General features: G+C 36.0%; 1 protein-coding gene across 11 annotated transcripts in view; it reads left to right on the forward strand.

Moving 5' to 3' along the window:
• PRPF40A (pre-mRNA processing factor 40 homolog A) overlaps positions 1 to 24,244 on the forward strand; it is a 55,498-nt gene that overhangs the window by 3,454 nt on the left and 27,800 nt on the right. For 10 of the 11 annotated variants that reach the window (XM_070422973.1, XM_070422974.1, XM_070422975.1 and 7 more), the window contains exons 3-6: positions 12,621 to 12,701; positions 14,360 to 14,390; positions 15,770 to 15,783; positions 23,290 to 23,400. In XM_070422973.1, coding sequence (XP_070279074.1) covers positions 12,621 to 12,701; positions 14,360 to 14,390; positions 15,770 to 15,783; positions 23,290 to 23,400 — 237 coding nt within the window. The remainder of the gene's footprint in view (positions 1 to 12,620; positions 12,702 to 14,359; positions 14,391 to 15,769; positions 15,784 to 23,289; positions 23,401 to 24,244) is intronic. The other variant, XM_070422979.1, reaches the window with a different exon arrangement.

Here is a 24,244-nt window from a genome sequence, read left to right on the forward strand (position 1 = left end):
AGTAAATTGCAGATTTTATTTTATTCTTTAAGTACTTTTGTGTATCTCTTTGACATAAGCTGGTCACAATTTGCACTATGGCCCTTTCTCTTTAGTTACATTAGTGACCATTTTCCTAGTAAGGTTACTGGCTACTTGGTACACATCCATTCATGTACTCTGAAGTTCACCTTGTGGTTTTCTTCTACTTTTTTCCCCAGACTAGTATACGCCATGTGACTTTAAGTGTACCTGACTATTTAAATGTTTAGAAGTCTGTCTCTCCCTGTGGCTACTGTTAAGATAATTAATGTCTTAGGATTCTAGCTCTGAGGGTCCCAAGAGAATCCCCATTGTTTTTCCTTAAAATAAGATTATTCCTCTTTTTTCCTCTTAATATCTAACAAATATTGGGTTCAGGTCTTGGTAAAACTAATTCTTATTTTAGCTTTGATAATAGACTGGGAGGGCATGGGTAATTTCAATACTCAAGTAATCTGGAAATCTAACTTAAAGAGCTGTAAACTACCTTAAAAATAAAAATTGATAATTTTCTGCATCATTTCTTCTGTTGACCCACTCTCAGATGTATTAATGAGTAGTAAGTGGTCAGAAGATAATGAGAAGTAGGGTTGCTTGTAAGTTCACTGCAGTGACACAATGTTGGTAGTATCCTGATCATCCAATTTTTAAAAAACGAATTCACAAATTCTTTAGATGTTGGTACTGACAGTTATGGAACCTTCATCTACATTGCCTAGTTCACATTAATTCTCATTCTGGGACCTGCTGAAGACTAAAATTGGTGGCAGTCTTCTAAATGATTATGGTCTATGATATGTTATAGAACATAACATGAAATTTTAAACCTTATTTGTAAACTAATATACAGACTGGACAGAATAACAATCTATAGAAGCCAGAGTTCATAATTTTTCAAATGCAGCAAGTTAATTTAAATTAAAGTATTATGTTCATTTTATTTTATTTTTTATTCAAGAGATAATCCGGAATGCCCTTTTTAGAATTCAGCCTGAATCTTTTAGTAACAAATATTTGAATTATCAGTGGAGCTCAAAATTTCTTTAAAGTTTTTCTGTCCTGTAGGTTAAATTTGCCTCTTTTCTTACTGTACATTAATTTCATATGGGAAAGTTATGCTTCTACTTTCGTAGAATTGTAGGATTTTACAGTTGGAAGGGACCTTGTAAGTGTTATAAACTTTAAAATAGTATGTGAATTAAGTAATGGTTTCACTGGTTTTAAAAACCATATTAATAAAGTAATTTTTCTGCTGGATGGCAGTACTCAAATTTTCAGAAGACACTTGAATTAAGACATAATTATGTGTGAGGCCCTCTTCTTCCTCTGTATCTATAGTTGGTAATGTTTTGCCTTTAAAGTGTTTGTTATTTCTATACAAAGGACATGCAAGTTCTTCCATCTTTATCACAGATGATTCGCCTTCACTTGAGCCTAAGGATGGAGTCCTAGCTGGCTTTGTTTCTTTTCTTTTTAATACTTAATTTTTGTGTGTGTGTGTGTGTGTTTTTTTTAATAAGAAGAGTAGAGTAAAAGATTTAAGGTCCCTTTCAGCTCTAACAGTCTGATTCAATTCAAATTACTTGATAAGAGTAGCTGATATGTAAGAGATTGTATGATAAGGAAATAAAAATAAAATTATTTTAGTAATGCCTTAATTCTAATTATTTTGTACTTTTTTTTTGCTTTTGTTCAATAAACATAAATAAGTAATTACTTTTTACCAAGGAGTTTTATTTTCTTCTTTTATTGGGTTAAGGCAGGCTTTACAGATCTTATTGCTATTCTTGCTGTCATGTGAGCCCAAGTTGTTACAGTCCTGTCTTTGGTTGGATACTCTTAGTAACTTTTTAGCTGGTTTTCTTAATTCAAGCCTACCCCACAAAAAATTTTCTTAGATTTCAATGTGTTATCTTCTTGTCCAAGAACCCCCAATGCTTTTCTGTGCCTGTAGCATAATATCTAAATTTAACTTTCAAGGATAGTATAATTCAAAGTGCAATTCTGAGCAGCATGTCTTCACATTCCATAATCTGAACCTAGGTTGGTCTTTTCTTGGTATCTTGAGTGTTCTATTAGTTCAGAGTGAGCTCATGCTGTCACCTTCTTGCCCTCCTGCCCCCAGCTCATTACCACCATGAACTTTACTTACCTTAGTTCTGCCCTTCAAGCCCTACCTTCTTCAGGAGGTCCTCAGCAATCTTTGTCCAGTGTACACCTCCCCTTCAAACTATTGTAATATCCTATGTAATCAGCCTAAGAACTCTTACTGTTTCACTTATTTTGGCACTTCATTATTGACTTGTTTGGTTTTAAGGTTTATTTGCTTTGTCTTCCCAACAAGTAATAGATTGTAAGCTCTTAGAGGGCAGGGCCTATGTTTTGTACTTTTAAAGAATTCTATAGATGCTGAGCACAGTTGTTGGCACATTATGGGTGCTCAGTAAAATACTTGTTGAATGAATGAAACACAGATACTCTCCTGCAGTATAAGCCAGTCAGTAATGCTACATGTGACTTTTCAGTGGTTACCTATGTAACTTTACGTTGTTACGCTTACTCTTGTTTTTGGTGTCTGCCTTTTTACTGTTGCTTTTTTTATTTGACAAAAATGAAAGATAAATAAGGTGAAAATAATAAAAAATTTTCAGTGAGTAAAGTGAATACTCATCTCTACTTTTTTTAAAATTACAGGCAAATCTTTGTTTTATCTATATGACTTCACTGATGATCATCTCTTTAAGAAGTTTTACCACAGATTTTTCCATACTCTAGGGGAAAATGATTGGGAATATAGGCCTTCCAGAGAAATTTAAAGTATTGGTATCTTAGATTTATATGACTGATTTGATAAATTGATTTGTTGCTATTGCTTTGGAATTACCCTTTTGGTTACTTACAGAATCCATGCCCTTACATTGAATATTAGCCACTGACAAACTTTTTTAGGTTATATGCTTATAATTCTTGAATCTAGCTAACTTTCTCTGTACAGTTACATTACCCAGGCAAGTACTTATAAAAAAAAATAGATTGCCTTGGACCTAATACGTTTGTATAACTTTTGGGCTGTGTATATAGTTAATTCTGATAGTTTGTTGTTGTTTTTTTAATGTAGTTTATTTTATGTATTCGTTTTAATTGATTTCAGAGAGGAAGGGGGAGGGAGGTAGAAACATCAGTGATGAGAGAGAATCATCTATCCACTGCCTCTTACATACCCTCTACTGGGGATGGAGCCCACAACCTAGGCATGTGCCCTGACCTGGAATTGAACTGTAACCTCCTGGTTCATGGATTGATGCTCAACCACTGAGTAATACCAGCTAGGTCAGCGGTTCTCAACCTGTGGGTCGCGACCCCTTTGGGGGTCGAACGACCCTTTCACAGGGGTCGCCTAAGACCATCAGAAAACACATATATAATTGCATATTGTTTTTGTGATTAATCACTATGCTTTAATTATGTTCAATTTGTAACAATGAAATTGGGGTTCACCACAACATGAGAAACTGTATTAAAGGGTCGAGGCATTAGGAAGGTTGAGAACCACTGAGCTAGGTGATAGTTTTTACTAATAATGCTAGGAGATACATATGTTTTCATTATATTTAGATAACAGTTCATTTAAATATGAACTCATCTACTTAAAGACTTTAGCTTGAGTAGTGTTTCTAAGTGTGGGGAGTATTTGAAGAGATCTAAGATCATGTATTATTAGAAGAATAAACTATACCTCTCCCCCTCTTTGAGTGTCATAAAACCCAGTATTTTCTAAAATTGCTGGAAAAGTCTTGCAGAAGCCTTTTAAGACTGTTTTCACTTAGTATTTTTTAGTTTTATTTGACCATCTTCTCCTTCACTTCCCTAGTCTCTGTTACCCCTCTGTTATCTGTTTATTTTGCTTTCTCTAGCATGGAATTAGCATTTTTGTGAGAAATGCTGAAACAGGGCCACTTATTCATTTTGTCTACTCTTTATTAGAAAAAGGGAACATCAAAATAAATTAGTATTAACACACATAAATGAAGCAGCTTATAGAGTGCAAAATAGGTATTCAGTAAGTAGTGAGATCAAAAAGAAAAGAGAACAAGTAAATGTCCGTATGTTAACCTTTTTTTTTTTTTAATTTGTTGGTTTTTAGTTGGGTTTCTTAGAAATCTTGATGACATGATTTCAGAGTCATCATGAAATAATATATCAGTAAATAGTAAAGATTTGATATGTATGTATATCTCATAGCTGTGTACTGTGTTTTTGTGGGGTTTTTTTTTTTGAGAAATAATAGGTCTAAGTTTTGAAGGTTTGTAAGTAGGAATGAGTAAATTTTTGTCTCAGAAGTTGTTTTTAGTCTTCCATTCTTACTTTTGTTTATACCTTCATATGTCTTTTAGTCGATAGACATTTAAGTGTGGTGCTAGTGTAAAGATGAATAATATAGATACTGTCCACGCAAGAAACTTAACAGGCATTATATTACTCAGATAGATACCTGCCTACACTGTTTTCTCATCTAACTGGTCATTTGGCTGTCCCAATACTTCTACACATTTGGATATATAGTGTAGATCAGGGGTCCTCAAACTATGGCCTGCAGGCCACATGCGGCCCACTGAAAACATTTATCGGGCTGGCCAGGTGTTTTTGCCTCTGCTGCCTGTTGCTTAGGAGCCGACTCATCCCGGCCTGCAGTGCGCATTTGTGGAATGTGCGGAATGTGCACCGCACTCTCCAACTCCCCTTCTTCTCCCCTCCTCCCTGTCTCTGGACTCCTCCTCTCAGTCTCGGGTGTGATCAGATGAGTCACGAGCTTGCCTGTGCAGAGCCTGCTGCTGCCTGAGGACTGAGGTAAGAACAAGTTAGGATTTAGGTTTTTTTTTAAGTTAGGAGGTCTATTTTTTTGAAGTTAGGAGAGCCTTTTTCCAGAATGAAACATCTGAAATCTCCAACCAGATCTAGACTAACTGATGCACACTTGCATCACTTGTTACGACTAGCAGTGACAAATATGGAACCGGACATTGACCATCTCTTTAGCCAAAAGCAGGCCCATAGTTCCCATTGAAATACTGGTAAGTTTGTTGATTTAACTTTACTTGTTCTTCATTTTAAATATTGTATTTGTTCCCGTTTTGTTTTTTTACTTCAAAATAAGATATGTGCAGTGTGCATAGGAATTTGTTCATAGTTTTTTTTTAAACTATAGTCCAGCCCTCCAACGGTCTGAGGGACAGTGAACTGGCCCCCTGTTTAAAAAGTTTGAGGACCCCTGGTGTAGATGAATCGTTTTATATTTTTCTTTTTCTCTAGTCAAGTAATCACATGTTTACCTTACTTATTAAAAAACAAGTTAATTGTAGTTAGTGGTTACTAAAGATGTAGTGTTTTATGTGATGGTCTTGAAAATCTGCTTCTATTTCTTTCTTGGTACACTGCACTCAAAGTGGAAATCTGAATCTTATCTAAATCTGAGTGATGCTCTCTCTTTAAAGGATTAAACATATCAGCAAGTAAGGACTGTTTTGAGGGTTTTTTAAAAATAAAATTCTCAGTACAATACAAATATGATCTTACTCATTAGGTCTTGATGTTCTGTTTAGGGTAAGACTTTTCAAATTAGTTTTTGATTAATGAATGGGCATTAAGTTTCTGTTTGAACAACTGGGCTTGGTATAATTTCTTTGTCCATGTGGTATCAAGAAAGTTGTTACTTCTCTGAAAAAAGATTTTTCAGTAATTTCAAGGTCATTATGTATTTATGATCATATATTTGTTCCGTATAATAGAAAATTAGCTTCTCTTTCCTTATTTTGGTAACCTCACCGGAGGATAGTCTTTCCATTGCTTTTTAGAGAAAATAGAAAGGAGGTAGGGAGGAGGAAAAGAGAGAGAAACATTGATGTGAGAGAGATACGTTGATTGGTTGTTTCCCACATGTGCCCCAGGAGAATCCAACCTGCAACACAGGTACTTGCCCTTGACTGGGAATCGAACCCTCAACCCTCAGTGCCCAGGCTTACTCACTGTCCACTGGGCAACACTGGCCAGTGCAGCTTTCTCTTTCCTTATGCAGAATTAAGGACTGGTCATAAGTTTATCTACTACAAGTGTTTGAGTTTCTCCTGTCTGTGTAACTGTCCTCTGCACCAGTAATCCATACATAAATGAGACATGCTCTTTGTCCTAAAGGTGCCCACAGTTGAGAAGAAATTGAAAATAAAGTTTCACGTGGACAAATATATAACGATTAACTAGATATACTGAGTCAAGTTTAAAGGACTTGGTGGAGAATACAGTAATAATAGTCTTGTGTCCCTCCATACTTGTGTCCTAGAAGGCCTATGTCTAAAAGAATGCTTAGACAACTTTTTAGAGTATTTTAAAGTCTGATTCTATATGACTTAATTGAGACACTACAATTTGTGTGTGTATCTTCAGTATGTTTAGAGCTTTTAAAAAATAAAATGGTACCATTCATTTTCATTCAGCTCTGGTTTTAAGTTTTTGTGTCACATATTCCTACCCAGTAGTTTTCTCTTTATATTTTCTTTCTTTTAAAAAAATAATATTTCTTTATTGATTTTTTTCACAGAGAGGAAGGGAGAGGAATAGAGTTAGAAATATCGATGAGAGAGAAACATCGATGAGCTGCCTCCTGCACACCCCCTATTGGGCATTGAGCCGGCAACCAAGGTATATATATGCCCTTGACCGGAATTGAACCCAGGACCCTTCAGTCTGTGGGCCAATGCTCTATCCACTGAGCAAAACCAGTTAGGGCTCTTTATATTTTCTGTACCCTCATTGAACAAGTTAGTTTGAGGTTCACTAGAGAGAATGGGCTAAGTAGTACTGAATAATTAAAACTATTTACTTGCCCTGTGCCCTTTTTCACAATTTTTGTCTTTTTAAAAATATTTTTAATTGACTTTTAAAGTGAGGGGAAGGCAGGGTGGGAGAGAGAGAGAGAGAGAAAGAAAGACAGAGAGAGAAGCATGGACTTGTTTTTCCACTTATGTATGCAGTCATTGTTTGCTCCTTCTATGTGCCCTGATGTGGGATCGAACCCACAATCTTGGTGTATTGGGACAATGCTCTGTCAAACTGAACTTACCAGCCAGGGCTTTTTTTTTTTTAAAGGTTTCAGGGAATAGGATTTGTGGCACCTAACCTGTGTGAGAATTATCACCATGTTTGTAAACAACTTTCAGAGATTTATATACTCTATTACATTTGATTCTCCTGACTCCGAAAAGTCGGTTGACTACTAGATGAATGTCCAATTTTTAGACGGTAATGGTAAGACTTAGAGAATTAAGTGAATTGTACAGTAACATTTCAGAGCCAGCTGTAAACTGATGTTAATACAAGATTGATTTATTATCTGTCATTACATGTGTTGATTTCTACTGAAGTGATGATTAACAATTTTTACTAGATGTCTTTAAAGAACCAAAGTGCCTATCAGACAGGGAGTTGATAAGAGGCAACACAAGGGATACTTTCATTCTGAGTTAAAACTATCATTTATTGAGCATTGTTCTAAGTGCCTTCTAAGTGTATCTTCCCATTTGATGCCCTACAACAGTACTATCATATGAGTAATTTTTCTCCGTGTTACAGGTGAGGATATTGAGACCCAGCTAGGTTAAGTAAGTTAGCCCAAGATTGCACAGTTGGTAAGTGGCCAAGATGGTATAGGAATGCTGACAGTCTGACTCCAGAGTGTAAGGACAAAATAGCTTACTAGGCTGCTTCCCTGTATAGCAGTGTGAGATTGTCATTAAGCTAACTAACCTCTTTGGAATTTGAAAGGAAAGAATATACAGTTGACCCTTGAGCAACGCAGATTTGAACTACACAAGTCCACTTAGATGGGGATTTTTTTCCAACAAATACTGTAAATGTGTTTTTCTTATGGTTTTTTAAAATAACATTTTCTCTAGTTTACTTTATTGTAAGAATACCATTGTAAAATACATATAACATATAATATTTATTAGTAGACCATGTTGTTATTAAGGCTCTGATCAATAATAGGTTATTAGTAGTTACTTTTGGGGAAGTCACAAGTTATACTTGGATATTCAACTGCCCAGGAAATCGGCATTCCTAACCCACCTGTTCAAGGGTCAGCTGGACTTAGTCAATTCTAAACTGTCCATGTTAAAATCTAGCAAACTAAATTTTGAATATTGGCAACTGACTTATTAAATGGTAAAATTCTATTTCATGTGGTAATAGTTTGTGCAAATATTTTTTTGTCTTTTTTTTGTTTATCATTGATTCTTATATCAGAAAACGACAAGTGTCTTAAATTTATATATAATTTTAGATGAAGGGAAAGGAAGTAAGGTTACATGATTATTTCAAAATGCAGCCACTTACTTTGGTTAAGGATGTGCTGCAGGCCCTAGCCAGGTAGCTTAGTTGGTTAGAGTGTTATCTTGATATGCTAAGGTTTCGAGTTTGATCCCAGGTCAGGGCACACACAAGAATCAACCAATAAACGCATAAGTAAACAGAACTACAAATCGATATCTTTCTTTCTCTTTCTCTCAAATCAATTTTAAAAAAAGAAAGATGCAGCTTGAAAAGGGGATATTCTTTAGGAGTATTTTTGTTTATTTCCAGTTGAATGATTATTTAATTAAATTACAAAATGTACTTTTGCAGTTATTCAAAGATTATTTTTTTATTCATTCATACATTTGTTCATAAAGTGAGTTAGTGATATAGACGTAAGTTGTTTTTAAATAGTACACTTAAACACACAAAAACCAAGCAATTCAATTAAAAAATGGGCAAAAGACACTTTTCCAAAGAGGACATAGAGACATGAAAAGTCATTAATCATCAGAGAAATGCAAGTTAAAACCACGAGTTACCATCTCAACTGTCAGAATGGCTATCATGAATAAATCAATAAACAGCAAGTGTTGGTGAGGATGTGGAGAAAAGGAAACCCTCATGCACTGCTGGCTGGAAAGTAGATTGGTGCAGCCACTATGGAAAGCAGTGTGGAGTTATCTCAAAAAATTAAAAATGTAGTTGCATTGTGATCCAGCGATTTCTACTTGGAATTTATCTAAAAGATAAGTACTGTATGATTACATTCTTATGTGGAATCTGATGAACAATATGAACTAACGAGCAAAGTAGAGACATTCTCATAGGGAACATGCTGACAGTTGTCAGGGGAGTCAGGATTGGAGGGCTGGCCGGGCAGTGGAGGGATTGAGCAAAAGAAACTTCACTGACAGCAGTGTGGTGATTGTGAAGGGAGGATGAGGGAGAGGATATGGAGGACGGTACAGGGGGGAATAAATGGTGAAGGAGACTTGACTTAGAGTGGTGAACTTATAATACAGTGTACAGATGATGCGTTGTAGAATTGTGCACCTGAAACCTGTATAATTTTTAATCAATGTCACCCCAGTATTTTCAGTAAAAAGGAAAAAAATATATATATAAATAGTACACTTAATAGCCTCTGTAGAGTGTACTAATATTGTGGAGTTTGAATTTGGCACATTTAAAGGGAACCAAGTAAAAAAGCAAAAATCAAACTTTTTAAATCAATTTGCAACTATAGAATGGTTTTTAAAAATCAAATTTGAGTTAATACATGTCTTTCACACTTCGGTTCTCTCTGATCCAATTCTTAATTATAGCACTTAATATATTTGCCTCAGTAGCTTAAATGGAAATTTGTGAAGTGCTACATGGTTGTGATTTTATAATGTGCTTCACACGAAGCTTACATGAACTACGACTTTGTAACTTGAATGATCTGGCTGATGGAATTTTTTATAGTATTGTGGCAACTGGGTTAAGAATTTTTTCTTTAACCATTTTGAGCCAATATCCCATTTCATTGAAGTTACAGTGCCATCAATCATAAGGCACTCTGTTGTATTATGGTGCCCTAAGAGAGAGAATAAATAAGCCTAAAGTGAGAAGTCTAAAATATTCAACAAATAAAGCTGGGACACCAAAGAGCTATTCTCTTCATGTGAAGCAAGAAAGAAACCTATCATCAAAAAGGGGACAGCAAAGTAGCTTAGCTGTCTCAAACTTAGGCAGAGGAAAGAAAATCACTTTTGGGGATTGGAACCACACTGATAATGCAGCCTAGATTTCCATTATCAGTGTGGTATTAAAACAAATAAAATACTTTAGAAAAAGATCAATAGTCTCAAATTTATGTTGCTGCCAAGTTATTGGCCCAAGTCAGCACAAATCCTCTGAAAGATTCAACTTCAGTTAGACATGCATGTCCATGTTACGTGTGTTGTAGAATTAATGAAAAACAAATAACATTTCCACAAAGTGGATTCTTCAGGCTTTGGGAATCAGGCTTGTTTGTGATACTCAAGCCTCTGGAAGAGCTGTTATTTTGTCAAACTCTTGTAATAGCTTTTCATAAGAAACATCGTATTTTGCATATTTATGTTTTTGTTCTTTGGCTTCATGTGAATAGCATCACAGTTTTGGTTTAAAATTATATTAATGATCTATTTAATTTTGGAATAGTTTATTTAAGAATCTTCCAAATGTCGGGCTGAACAAGCTTAACTAGTTGCTGCTCCTAAGAATTTACAGAGGTACTGAGTGAGAATTTATCTTTTATTTGAAATTAAATCTCATTCTGTAACCAACCTCATGAGTTCTAGTCTTAAAGGTAAATTTTTGGATGCTTTAAAATTGGAAGTTTGGGAAGAACAATTGAGAAAATTCTGTCACCTTTTTAAATTAGAGAGAGTGGAAGGGAGGGAGAGAGAGAGAGAGAGAGAGAGACATCTATGTGAGAGGAAAAACATCTACTGGTTGCCTCTCCTAGACACCTTGACCTGGGATCCAACCCGAAACCTAGGTTTGTGCCCTGACCGAGGATTGAACCCATGCAACCCTTTGGTGTACAGGACGATGCTCCAACCAATTGAACTACCTTGCCAAGGGCAAACTGTTCTTTAATGATTCTCATATACTATCTGTTGTGTCATTGGCCATGTCTCTAAACTTTTGTGCTTTGTTTTTTAAATGGGATTTGATTACTTGTGTGTCAGAGTATTTCAGTTTGAAATTACATTCATTTGTGCTACCATGTGGAAATCGTTGCATGATAGAGATTTTGTTTTTCTGTTAAGTTTCCAAACTTCAGTTCCTCAATTCAGCTTAGAATTCTAGTTACTGGTGTTTTACTAGTTTTTGATTTTATAAACAGACCATTTTAAACAGCAGGTTCACCATAATCAGTAACTTAGTACTTACAGAATTCAAACCTACTTTGCTATTAGCCTAATGAAAAATTAATGTGAGGGTGTGTCTGTAGGGGTTGGGGAGTAGAGGGAACAAGCCTAGTTCTCATTTGATCTCTTTTATTATTTCTCTTAATATGCAAATTATTTTTGTTATTCTGTTAGTGTGGGTGCTGGAGGCTTGTTATTTCGATTTTCAAATTCTGCACCTTTTTTTTAAAGAATTATTTGAATGTTTATTTCAAGTTTTAGTCACATGTTTTCTGTTAAGTCCTTGTTCAGTGATGTTTAAACAGTTTATTTAATGTTTTGAGAAGCAAAAAACTTTCCCTTTAACCCATAAATACCATTCTACTTCATTTTAATTGTACTTTAGCCTGGTTTTGCTTGATGACTTGACTTTCACAAGTAATAAAATTCAGTGTGTGGGTGGTCTCGTCTATCTTTAGTAACTTTACATGTATATGTTCCTATTGACTAATATGTTCATTACTTTTGGTTCTTATTTCTCAAATTGTTCATTTAATTTGAAATTTTTGAATAATTGGTTATTTATTTAAGTACCTATGATTATATATAATTTTTATCACCTTCCATGTTTTCTTTAGATTTGTTCATAGTAAAATCAAAATTATAATGTGGAATTATACTAAGATACATGAGCATAGGTCGGAATCCTTTGAAAATCTATTATTCTTCATCATCTTTATTCATGCTTAGTAGGAAAGATTAACTTGTAAATTTGGATGGCAGTTATTGGTATACTAGATTAAGCTTCCAAACTAATATTTTTTTCTTCAGATATTTATGTATATACTTAATTTTTTTTTACCAGTGAGGTTATAAATGATTTGTATTTGAGAAGTTAGATTTTTATGCAATTTTAAAAACCACTGAATTTTAAACACCTTTGATCTAAAAGAACCAGATTGCTATAAAATTATTTAATTTAGATACTAAAATTCAAAGGTGAGAAATACTGTGGGGAAAAAAAGTTTTTGTCTTGCTCCAAAAAAGGGAAAATAGCATGAGTGTTGAGCTAAAATTGAAAGGAAATTAATATTCTTAAATTTAGATTACAAATAACATAATTGCCTAAACTTTTAAGTTTGTTAAAATAATTTTGACTGTACATTGTAATTATCAAATATGTATTAAAATAGATCATTGATGAAGTACTTCATTCATTCAACAAGCACTTACTAAGCATATTACCTATATAATATAGTGCTCACTGGATTTTAATCTTAAGTTGTACATAGATTCTTCAAGTCATATTAAGGGCTTTGGTCTTATGCAGTAACCTTTTTTTTTTTTTTTTTTTTACTTTTGTTCTAGATGCCTGGAATGATGTCTTCAGTAATGCCTGGAATGATGATGTCTCATATGTCTCAGGCTTCCATGCAGCCTGCCTTACCGGTAATCTTGTAAAAATAACTATTTCCTGTGATGTTTTGATTACTTTTATGCATTAAACTAGTGACCCGGTGCACAAATTCCTGCACATTTAAAGGAAATTAATTAGAAGGTGGCCAGTGGGGCGGGGCAGGACAAGGTGAGACGGGCTGGACACACCCTGGAGCCAACCTCCCGTGGTCCTTCCCTGGCATCTATAGGGTCCCTCCGGCAGGTGGAGTCCCTCGGCCTGGCCTGTGGGGATCGGGCCAAAACTGGCTCTCCAACATCCCCTGAGGGGTCCCAGAGTGCTAGAGGGCACTCTGCAAAGTTGCTGTCATACAGGGTATGGAGCACAAATGCAAGTGTGCGGTAAACCAGATTCGGGGCTGACAGTGCCCCAACAACAATGTAACCCACAGCTGAAGGTAGAAACGCGCGGCCCTGCAAGGAATTGGACTCCCTCCTCTTTGGTTTCAGGGGTGTCACCCAAGAACTGCCGCTACCAAGTCATTGCAGCTCAGCAGCTCCTGCATTGACCATATGCCCCCTGGTGGTCAGTGTGCATCATAGCAACTGGTCGAACACTTAGCATTTTAAACTTTTATATGTATAGATAATATATATGTATTTGATAGGCAATTGTTAGCTTTTTAAGTGCCTCTGGAGTACTGTAATGTAACATTGGAATTATAGTGGAGTTTTATTTTTAGCTTCCTGAATAAGCAGTTCCATTTTTCCCTTTATATTATAGTATATGAATATTTTTATTTATTAAACTGATTGTACACATTAGATAAGACTGGAATACTAAAAAGCAAATTTGTCAACTAGAAATATTTTATTGGTCTACTAGCATTATAATATATTAAAGAGTAGACGTGCTTTACTGAGTACCAATTGAAATAATGTGATTTAATACTAGATTCTAGATTTAGAAATCCGAAGATTACATTTGAAATCCATTACTTTTTGAGACTTCAGCTGTGGCACATTACTTATCAAAACTATGAACACTGGGTAGTATAGCAATATATAAATCAATATGATATTCAAATTTGTATAACTTCTTTATTACGTGATAGCCTAGTGGTTGTAATGAACAGATGTGGCATACTCCATTGGAGTGTTAAATTTGTAGTATCTTATACAAAACGCCTAGGACCCGATATATTTCAAAATTTTTTTAATATTATAGAGTAATAAGTTATATATACTATATATTATGTTAAAAATTCCTATGGGGTCTTGGGCAGTGCCCTATAATTTCTAGCACCGTATTTCCATAGGGAAACATGGATATTTCCTCTGACGTGGGGCAAATAAAGACTAAATAGTTCATTTCATTCAGGTCAGGTTTTGCTACTTTAATGAGTTTTGATGTCAAACATGAATTGGTTTTCAGAGCTTTTTGGATTTCAGAATTGTGACTGAAGAGTTGTTGATCTGTATATAATTGATGGTCATATAAATGTGACACTTAGATTAAAGTACAGGTTCTTGATGTTTTTTATAATTTATATCAAGTTCAGGGAACTGAGACCACTAAAATTAACAAAAAATCTTTGAGTCAGTGGCTTGAGAATTATACATAGAGGGAACTGATTGTTCTTTATGAGTGACTTATGTAAAATACAGTTTAAACAAGGTGAATATTATTAATTTTCTTTTTCTTCTTACAGCCAGGAGTAAATAATATGGATATGACAGCAGGTATGCATACCATTTATAGTGGTGTATGTTACACTTCCTTTGAATAGTAGCTACCATATTATAATGAGGAATGAAAGCAATATCTCCTGTGATTTATAATCAGCTCCTGATTTTTGTCTTTTTCTTTTTTTAAGGCAGTGGGAAATAGGAATAACATTCATAATTGAATCCATAAGAAACTATAATTTTAGATCAAGAGTACTGGAACCAAATTTGGTCTATGGATATACTTTGGCCTACAAAGTGTTTTTAAATTCTGTAATTAGTTGCTAACATTTAAAGTCTGTTGACTTTACATAAAGTTTGAATTTATCTTTTTGCCCAAAGATTTTTATCTCTCTGAAAAAATTGGATGATCTGAATATTTATTGTTTACAATGGTCTCAGAGTATCGAATGAACAACTCTGGTGAGCTCATAATTGTATCAGCAAACATTGTAGAATGGGTAGCACTTCATGTGGAACATGCATTCTTATTGGCCTCTGGAATACTTAGTTATTTTTTTTTGTTACTTTGCTTGGTTCTTGTAGTCACTGCAATTTGTAAGTCCTATGATAATATTTTTCTTCAGCCAGTTACCAATAAGTGTTTGTTTTGACTAGTGTGGTTATAATATGTAATAGCAACTCTTCATTTATCCATGAGTAAATGATGTTCCACATAAATTAGTATTTCACATGCTAAACTTTGTCCCGTGATTATGCCTAAACTTTTGTTTTAAACATAGTTCACAACATATTTAAATGCACAGTGTGCTTTCCTACAGGTTTCTAGGGGACATAATTGATGTTTTTAAGATGTTGTACAAATATCATGATTTAAGCTGAAACGATGTTCTGAAATAACTCATGTAATATTTTAATGTATATAGATATCTGGAGCTAATTACTATTACCCTAAATAATCCTGGAAAATTACTTAACATTTATTTTTAATTACTTTTTAATACCTTGGCTCTATCATTGATGTCATAGTGACCTCTTTTAATTGTTCTCAGTGGACCCTAGATAGTTGAACTTGCTAGAAATCTAAAGCATAGGCTTAGAGAGGTATTTTTCAAGTACTTTAGTAGTATAGCAGAGAAAGAGAACACCTAATAATAGCAAGAACAAGAGAAACAAAAGGCATATGTATGAATACTTCTCAAACCAGCTTTGAGTTTGCAGATTGAAAGTTCAATGTGCCACTTGATTCTGAAAATCGTTGCACTATAGATGTTTATTTCCTGGAAATAGCAAGTACATAACCATAGGTTATATGGGACAGTATTAGGATATTTAGTGTGATGGAATGACTTGGCAGAAATAATATTAAGTATTTTTCAACTGTTAAGGATAGCATGATTTATTACATTATAAATATTCTTTTTTCTTTTTAGGTACATCAGGCACAGTAAGTACCTCTGGAAGATATTTATTTCATTATAATAGCCTGTATTAAATATTTACTAACTTTTTCCATGCAAAATGTTGAAAAATGGTTTGTGAATGATTTGTTTTGAAAACTGATTTTGATGGGACCTAATGGGAATCCAGTGTATATCAAGGATTTGATTCTGGCCATCACAATTAGAAGGAAAATGAAATTTGTAGGTGCATAGTAATTAGCCTGGTAAACTTTTAGTTAAGCATTACATTAGAGATTACTCTTATGTACAAATATATAATTGTTTTTTACTACAAAACTAATGTAGTTTAAAATACTTTTTTCTTGCCCTAGCTAGTTTGGCTCAGTGGATAGAGCGTCAGCCTGCAGACCGAAGGGTCCTGGGCTTGATTCCAGTCAAGGGCACATGCCCAGGTTGTGGGCTTGATCCACGGTGTGGGGCGTGCAGGAGGCATCTGATCAATGATTCTCTCTCATCATTGATGTTTCTATGTCACCCTCTCCCTTTCTCTTTGAAATCAATAAAAAATAATAATAATAATACTTTTTTCTTGTTCCTTCCTTAACAGTGTCAGAAAGATAGAATATTCATAATTGCTTGACTTTCTTTAGGAAATGAATAATTATATTGCTGTGCCACAGTTTTTTTTCTCAACACTTGCTTTCAAGATAGTATCTTTTAGTTCTTTTTGCTAATGCTTCTGTGTAGGTATACTGTTAAACAATTTTGTGGTGTGCTTGGAAAATACTGTAAGCCTGAGACCACCTAAAAATGTCTTTTTATACCTATTTTTAATAGTACCATTCTTTAGCCTCTGACTCTTTTTGCTTGTGTTCTTAAACATCAATGAAAAAAAATTTATATGTATAATTTCATTTATTCAAAACTACATTCCTGGAGGTAGCTGTTATCCCCAGATTTAGGAAATGTAAAAGCTATGAATTGATTGCATATATGTCAATAATTTAAATTAGGGAGAAACACTTTTAATTGTGAACTATATATAAATCTTTTAAATTTGTATCTTTTGCTTTAAAAGTTGAATGGTTATAACATACCTGTTCGGTATTTTTTCATTGTAAGTGCCTTTTTAATTAATTAATTAATTAAGGAACATACCAAGATTTTATTGTCATATAATAAAACAAAATATGAAGCTTAGAACTGGATCACTTGACCCTTCATCTTATCTCCTCCCAATTCAAAGTGCTTGCATGTCTTAATAGCCAGCATTCTCTTAGATCTGCAGTTAGTCTCAACGCATTCAAGCCTCAGCACAATCTTCTTTATAGTTTTAGCCTTTTTTCAGAAAATTGCCTTAGTCTGTCCACCATAGCCACTCTGCTTCCTGTCATAATGTCGTCGCTTTCCCTGTGCACACAGAGAATCCTTGCCCTTGTACTATGTTACTTTGTGGGGTTGATGCTTGCCCACACTTCTTATAGAAAGTTCGGTGGGTTTTAGGAACATTCACCATGTTTGCAAGAGCTATCAGCAGAGAAAAGCCCTGTTTTTATTTTTGGCTAATGATAGTAATTAATTTCAGTTTTAGGAGGCGTGACATTTCATATCTTTCTATTAAACTTTTCCAAAAATATTACGTATTTATTTGAAAGCTTACTTTTATTTTCTTTTTAGATTCAGGTACACAAATATGAGTTACTTGTATGCTTCAGATTATGGTCATTCCCTTTAAGTTCTTCATCTTTTTTTATTTTAATTAACATATTAGTGTTAGGTATACAACAAATGATTCAGTACTTGTATACATTGTGAAATGATCACAATAAGTTACGTATTTAACATTCTTCACCATACAAATTATAAAAATTTTTCTTGTGATGAGTACTGTTACGATTTACTGTTAACAATTTTTAGATATGAAATACAGTATTATTAACTACTAGGGTCCTAGTGCGCTAATTTGTGCACCTTGAAAGGAACTGTGGGCCGCAAGGCTGCGGTGGGCACGGGCAGGTTTTAGCCCATCCTCTGTACCCCAGCACAGCTCCTCCTGCTGCAGACCCCAGTCCCACTGTCGTCGCTCTCATGTGCTGATGGTGCTGGCCCCACTCGCACCCGCTGATGGCCTCAATTGCCCCTCAGGTACGATCAAGGCCAGCAGCCGCTACTTGAACCCACTGATGACGCCAAGAGATCGGGACTGGCGCCGGGCGCCAGCAGCGGGTGCGAGTGGCGGCTCCAGCGCTAGCTGTGAGTGCGATCAGGGTTGTCGCTGGTAGTGGGTGCGAGAGGCGGCTCCTGGCCCCAATCGCCCCTCAGGAGTAGGGGGAGGTGGAGGAGCCCTGAGGGGCGATCGGGGCCAGCAGCCGCCACTCACATCCACTGATGGTGTTGAGCAATCACGGCTGGTGCTGGGCGCCAGCAACAGGTGCGAGCGCCAGGCCGGGCGGGACTGCAGCGTGCGTGAGCAAAGAATTTTTAGTAACCACCAGAGGCTCGCCCCGATGCCAGCAGCCAGTGCCCCACTTTGGTCTGGCGCCCCCGCTCACCTGCTCCACCATATTCTGTGTGTGCTCCCTTGTGGTCAGTGCACGTCATAGCAACTGGTTGTTTGGTTGTTCCGTTCTGGTCTATTTGCATATTAGCCTTATATATATAGAAGGTATTGATTATGCAGTACATTACAGTCCCATGACATTTATTTTATAGCTGAAAGTTTGTATCTTTTGACTCTACCCATTTCACCCATCTCCCTCCACTCCCCTCTGGCAACCAGCACCAATCTGTTCTCTGTATCTATAAGCTTGGGTTTTTTGTTTGTTTGTTTTAGATTTTACATATAAGTGAGATTATAGGGTAGTTGTCTTTCTTTGTCTGATTATTTCACTTAGCATAATATCCTCAAGGTCTATCCATGTTGTCCCAAATGGCAAGGTTTCATTCTCTATAATATACATACATACATACATACATACATACACACAATGGAATACTATTCAGTCAACCAAGAGAATATCTTTATCCATTCATCCACTGATGGACACTTAACATTATTTCCGTATTTTAGCTATCTATAATAATAAAAGCGTAATATGCTCATTAGATCGGACGACCTTCTGGGTGAAGCCGGGGCTGCAAGGGAAGCCCTGGTCCCGGGTGCCAGAGGAAAGCCGGTGCCAGCAGCTGGGGGAAGGAAGGCTACTCTTGCATGAATTTCGTGCATCAGGCCTCTAGTTGTAAATAATTCTGCAGTGAACATGGGGGTACATATATCTTTTCAAGTTAGTGTTTTTGTTTTCTTAAGTTGAATACCCAGAAGTGGAATTGCTGGTTAAAATGGTAGTTCTATTTTTAATATTTGGAGGAACCTTCATATTGTTTTCCATAATGGCTATACGAATTTATTTTCCTATTAGTAATGCACAAGAGTTTTCTGTTCTCCACATGCTCTTTACCACTTTTATTGTCTTTTTGGTGATAATTCTAACAGATGTTAGGTGATATCTTGTGGTTTTGATTTGTACTTCCCTGATAATTAGTGGCATTGAGCATCTTTTCATGTGCCTGTTGGTCATCTGTATTTCTTCTTTGGAAAAGTGTATTCAGTTTCTTTGCCTGTTTCTAAATTGGATTGTTTGGGGATTTTCGCTGGTGAACTGTATGAATTCTTTATATATTTGTGATATTCACTCCTTATCAGATATACTAGAGGCCCAGTTAACGAAATTCTTGCACTCAGCGCAGGGCGGGGGGTCCCTCAACCCAGTCTGCGCCCTCTTGCAGTCCGGGAGACCTCTGGGGATGTCCGACTGCCGGCTTAGGCCCGCTCCCGCTAAGCCAGCAGTCGGACATCCTTAGCTGTGCTCGCCAGCTGTGAACCTGGCTTCTGGTGCACTGACCACCAGGGGGCAGCTCCTGCGTTGCACGTTTTCCCCCTGGTGGTCAGTGCGTGTCATAGTGACCGTTTGGTCAATTTGCATATTAGTCTTTTATTACATAGGATGACTTGCAAATATTTCTTTCCATTTAGTAGGTTGCCTTTTCATCTGTTGATGGCTTCATTTGCTGTACACAAGTTTTTTAGTTTGCTGTAGTCCCACTTATTTATTTTTGCTTTCTTTGCCTTTGTTTTTGGATTCAGATAAGAAAATGATTGTCGCCGAAACCGGTTTGGCTCAGTGGATAGAGCGTCAACCTGTGGACTGAAAGGTCCCAGGTTCGATTCCGGTCAAGGGCATGTACCTGGGTTGCAGGCACATCCCCAGTAGGGGGTGTGCAGGAGGCAGCTGATCGATGTTTCTCTCTCATCGATGTTTCTAACTCTCTATCTCTCTCCCTTCCTCTCTGTAAAAAATCAATAAAATATATTTAAAAAAAAAAAAAATGATTGTCAATACCACTGTCAAGGAACTTACCACCGATATTTTCTAGGAGCCTTTATAGTTTCTGATCTTAATTCAAATCTTCAATTCATTTTTAGTTAAACTTTGTGTGTGGTATAAGATAGTAGTCTAGTTTCATTATTTTGAATTTGGCTGTTAAGTTTTCTCAACATCACTTATTGAAGATGCTGTCATTTCCTTATGTATATTCTTGGCTCTTTTGTTATAATTAAATGACCAAAGGTGCATGAATTTATTTCTGGGCTTTAGCTTCTGTTTCATTGACCTATGTGTCTGTTTTTATGTCAATATCAGACTGTTTTGATTACTGTACTTTGTAAGAGAGTTTGAAATCCAGGAGCGTGATGCTCCAGCTTTGTTCTTCCTCAAGATGATTTTGACTATTGGGGGTATTTTGTGGTTTCATAGAAATTTTAGGATTGTTCTATTTCCTGTGAAAAATGCAATTTGAACTTTGCTGGGGGTTACATTGAATCTGTGGATTGCTTTGTGTAGATGGATATTTTTATAATACATTCATTCTTCCAGTCCATTCTGTGACTGGTTTTCAGATGACTTAACAAATCTCATTAGGAAGGGGCATTCATTTTGTTAGCAAACAGCCCAAATTTTATCAAGTCCTTTGTAGTCTAATGGCTACCTATAATTCTTTCATTCTAATTCTCAAAAGTTATAGGAAAAATCATCTATCCTTTAAAAATCACATTATTTTGTGTTCTCCATTCTCACTTTTTAAAAATGTATTTATTTTTTAATGATTTCAGAGAGGAAGGGGAGGGAGGGAGAGAGAGACAGAAACATCAATGATGAGAATCATTGATTGGCTGCCTCCTGCATGCCCCTTACTGGGGATCGAACCCACAACCCAGGCATGTGCCCTGACCAGGAATTGAACTGTGACCACCTGGTTCATAGGTCCATGCTCAACCACTGAGCAACACTGGCTGGGCTCTCCATTCTCACTTTTTACAAATGATCCTAACATTATCTAGTTTTCTACTAGCATATTTATTTTTTCCATTTAATATTAATGAAGTTGGGATGCACTCTATAATTCATGTCTTATGATTTCTGTTCTCCAGGTAGTAGTCATGGCTAGTTGTACATGATTGGACAGCAAACGAGCCAACATCAGAAGAATTAATGTCAGTGTAGTTTAGAAGAAAATCCTAGAAATAATTGCACAGCACTCTTTTATCAGCTAGAAATGAAATGATTATGGTGAGAGAGTAGCAAAACCAACACTTGAATTTAGCTACATTCCCAAAGCAGAAATCAAAAGTAGGTCTTCTATCCTACATAATAAAAGCCTAATATGCAAATTGACTGAACGGCAGAACGATGGGTGGAACAACTGGTCGTTATGATGCGCACTGACCACTAGGGGCAGACGCTTAACGCAGGAGCTGCCCCTAGCCTGCAGGCCCCAGGCCAGCCAAGGCAGGTGCCAGTGGGGGGCCTCAATCACCCTGCCAGTTGCCCCAAAGAGGGAGGCAGTGGCGGCGGGGGTGCGGGGCCAGTCGGCGAGCGGGCGGCGCCAGGCCGGCCAAGTGGGTGCAAGCGGGCCCTCCAATTGCCCCACAGGTCGGCCCTGATTGCCGGCCAGACCTAGGGACCCTACCCATGAACAAATTTTGTGCACCGGGCCCCTGGTTATTCAATAAAGTTGATAAGGAAGCAGGAAAGGTAGATTAGCTTTACATAAAAATGCAAGAAAATTAAGTCAGTACCAGTGGTTTTTGGTTGTTTTAGTTTTTTGAGAAATGCTGCATTATGTGTATCCTTAATGCCAGATGATATTGTGTGTGTGAAATATAATGGATATCAGCAACTCTGATACAAAAAAATGGTTTCACGGTGAAGTTTAAGGAAAAGCTTAATTGTTTTATTTGCCTGTTTTCCTTTTTATTTATTCACAAAAGTGATATGTGATAAAGCCAATGTCTAAGTAAAAATAAATTCTTTCAATAAGATTTAACATAAAAGCTGAGTGGTACAAAGTATGTGACAGTTTGACGATTTTACTTTTCCTTTCTTAGAGGTATATACAGTAATGTTTTGTCTTAGATTGGAAGAAATGTAGAAAGATGATCTCTATAACCCTCTTTCAAGCATATTTCAGTTTGTTACCATCTGAACAGTCTGCCAGAACTGGACTTAGTACCTTTGATCTCATCCAGTAATTCATTCACTCGTGATTCCTTGTAAAACTATTTTTAAGCCACATTATTAAAGTATGATTGACATATGAAAAGCTGTACATATTTAATGTGTACAACTAGATTGTTTTGGGAAATATACCTATGTAACTATCACCACCATCAAATACCACCTCTCAAAGTTTCCTCCCTTCCCCTTTATTACCATTTTGTATGTGCAGGTATTCATGCATGTTTATATAGTACCCTTGTAAAACTCTTAACAAACCTTTATTTGAGGTATGTCTATTGATACCTCAGATTTTACTAGGAACTTTAGTAGGTTCTTAGTAGTTTTGTTTTTGGACCCCAAGAGTGGATTTATATTCTATATCCGAGCAGTTTCACATGAAGCTTGATCTCACCTATCTTGTGTTGAGGCATTGGGAGTCACATTTTATACCTGTTAAATTTCACCTTGTTGATTGTTAAGTTCTTATTGTCATCCAAAAGTCATGCTTTCTAATTTTGACAGCTGCATCTTTATAGCATATCAGTGTAGGTTCTGTAAAACTTTGTCCAACTTGATGTAAATATTCTTTGGATTTTGGTTGTTGAGTTCATGATCAGTTCACCTACATACTACATTAGCATGAACTCATCCATAGGGCATTGATTTGTGTTGCTGAAAGATTATCTTATTTAAGTTACAAAGTTACCGTTCTTATGAGAATACTCATAGCCTTACAATTCTGAGACAGTGTAGAATGAAAAGATCCTAAAACCTGAATTGATTTCATGCTGCTTTTGAAGTATTTTTAAAATCTGATTTTCAGTTATCTTCTTATTTGCATCACTGAATTATTCTATGTGCCTTAAACTGTCAAAAGTGTGCCCATTTAATAGTTTGAATTTTGTCATATATTGCTTTGAAACCAATAATACTGATGTTCACTGTCAGTGACATTGTTAAATAATTTAAATGTTGTAATTTTTTTTTCTTTAGAAGTCAATGTGGACTGAACATAAATCACCTGATGGAAGGACTTACTACTACAATACTGAAACAAAACAGTCTACTTGGGAGAAACCAGATGATCTTAAAACACCTGCTGAGGTAAAAATTTGAAGGCTGGAAATCAGGGATTATTAAGTACATTTGGGTTTTTGTTTTTTAGGATTTCGTGGGTATTTTACTATCCAAATAGTACTTATATCTCAGAAAGGCATTCAGAGGATAAAAGGGTTAATAAACACACCAATCAGCAAGAAGACAAAATGCATTCTCTTTGAACAGACCCATTTTATTTACTTACTTTGTCCCTGCTCAGGAACTCTTGTTAGGTGACATCAATTTAAGAAAGGTAATTTAAAGAATAAATTGGAAGGAAAAAAGACAATCCGACTGCCCTTTATTTTTTAAATTAACATTTCAAATTGTTTTCCTCTATAGTAAACTTGGATGATTTCATGTGTCTTCTACTGAGTTTTTAAAATTTTCAAATGGGGCTGAGTTTATAGAGATGAAATTAAATTGCAAATACTTCTCTTAGAGTGGGAAATTGTCTCGTTGGAAAATGCCCCCCCTGAAGTATGTATTTTTCATTTTATGTTGCAAGTTTACCACTCAGACTATACAGACAAGGAAGTAAGATGGAAGGAATAAATTGAGTAAGAAGTATTGTATGTGGAAAACTCCGAAGTCCTAAGTAAAAGAGATTTGGCATTTCAGGCTATACTTAATGATTTTCCTGGTTGGCACCTTTACCTTCCCCTCCTGCTCTGTGCTCCACCCCCTTCCCCTTAATCCTGCCAGACCTGAGGCCCTGAACCTGACTGTCCCCTATACCTGGGCTCCTGAGTATTAAAGAGAAAAAACCAACATGATATAGAAAAATGTTAGTTACATGCAGACAAGTGGTTAGAATAAGATGGAACTTGGAGACATTGTAGAAAATAGG

Source organism: Myotis yumanensis, unplaced genomic scaffold, assembly GCF_028538775.1.
Source record: "Myotis yumanensis isolate MYYU_CA2020_CCGP unplaced genomic scaffold, mMyoYum1.0.hap1 SCAF_8, whole genome shotgun sequence".
NCBI lineage: Eukaryota > Metazoa > Chordata > Mammalia > Chiroptera > Vespertilionidae > Myotis > Myotis yumanensis.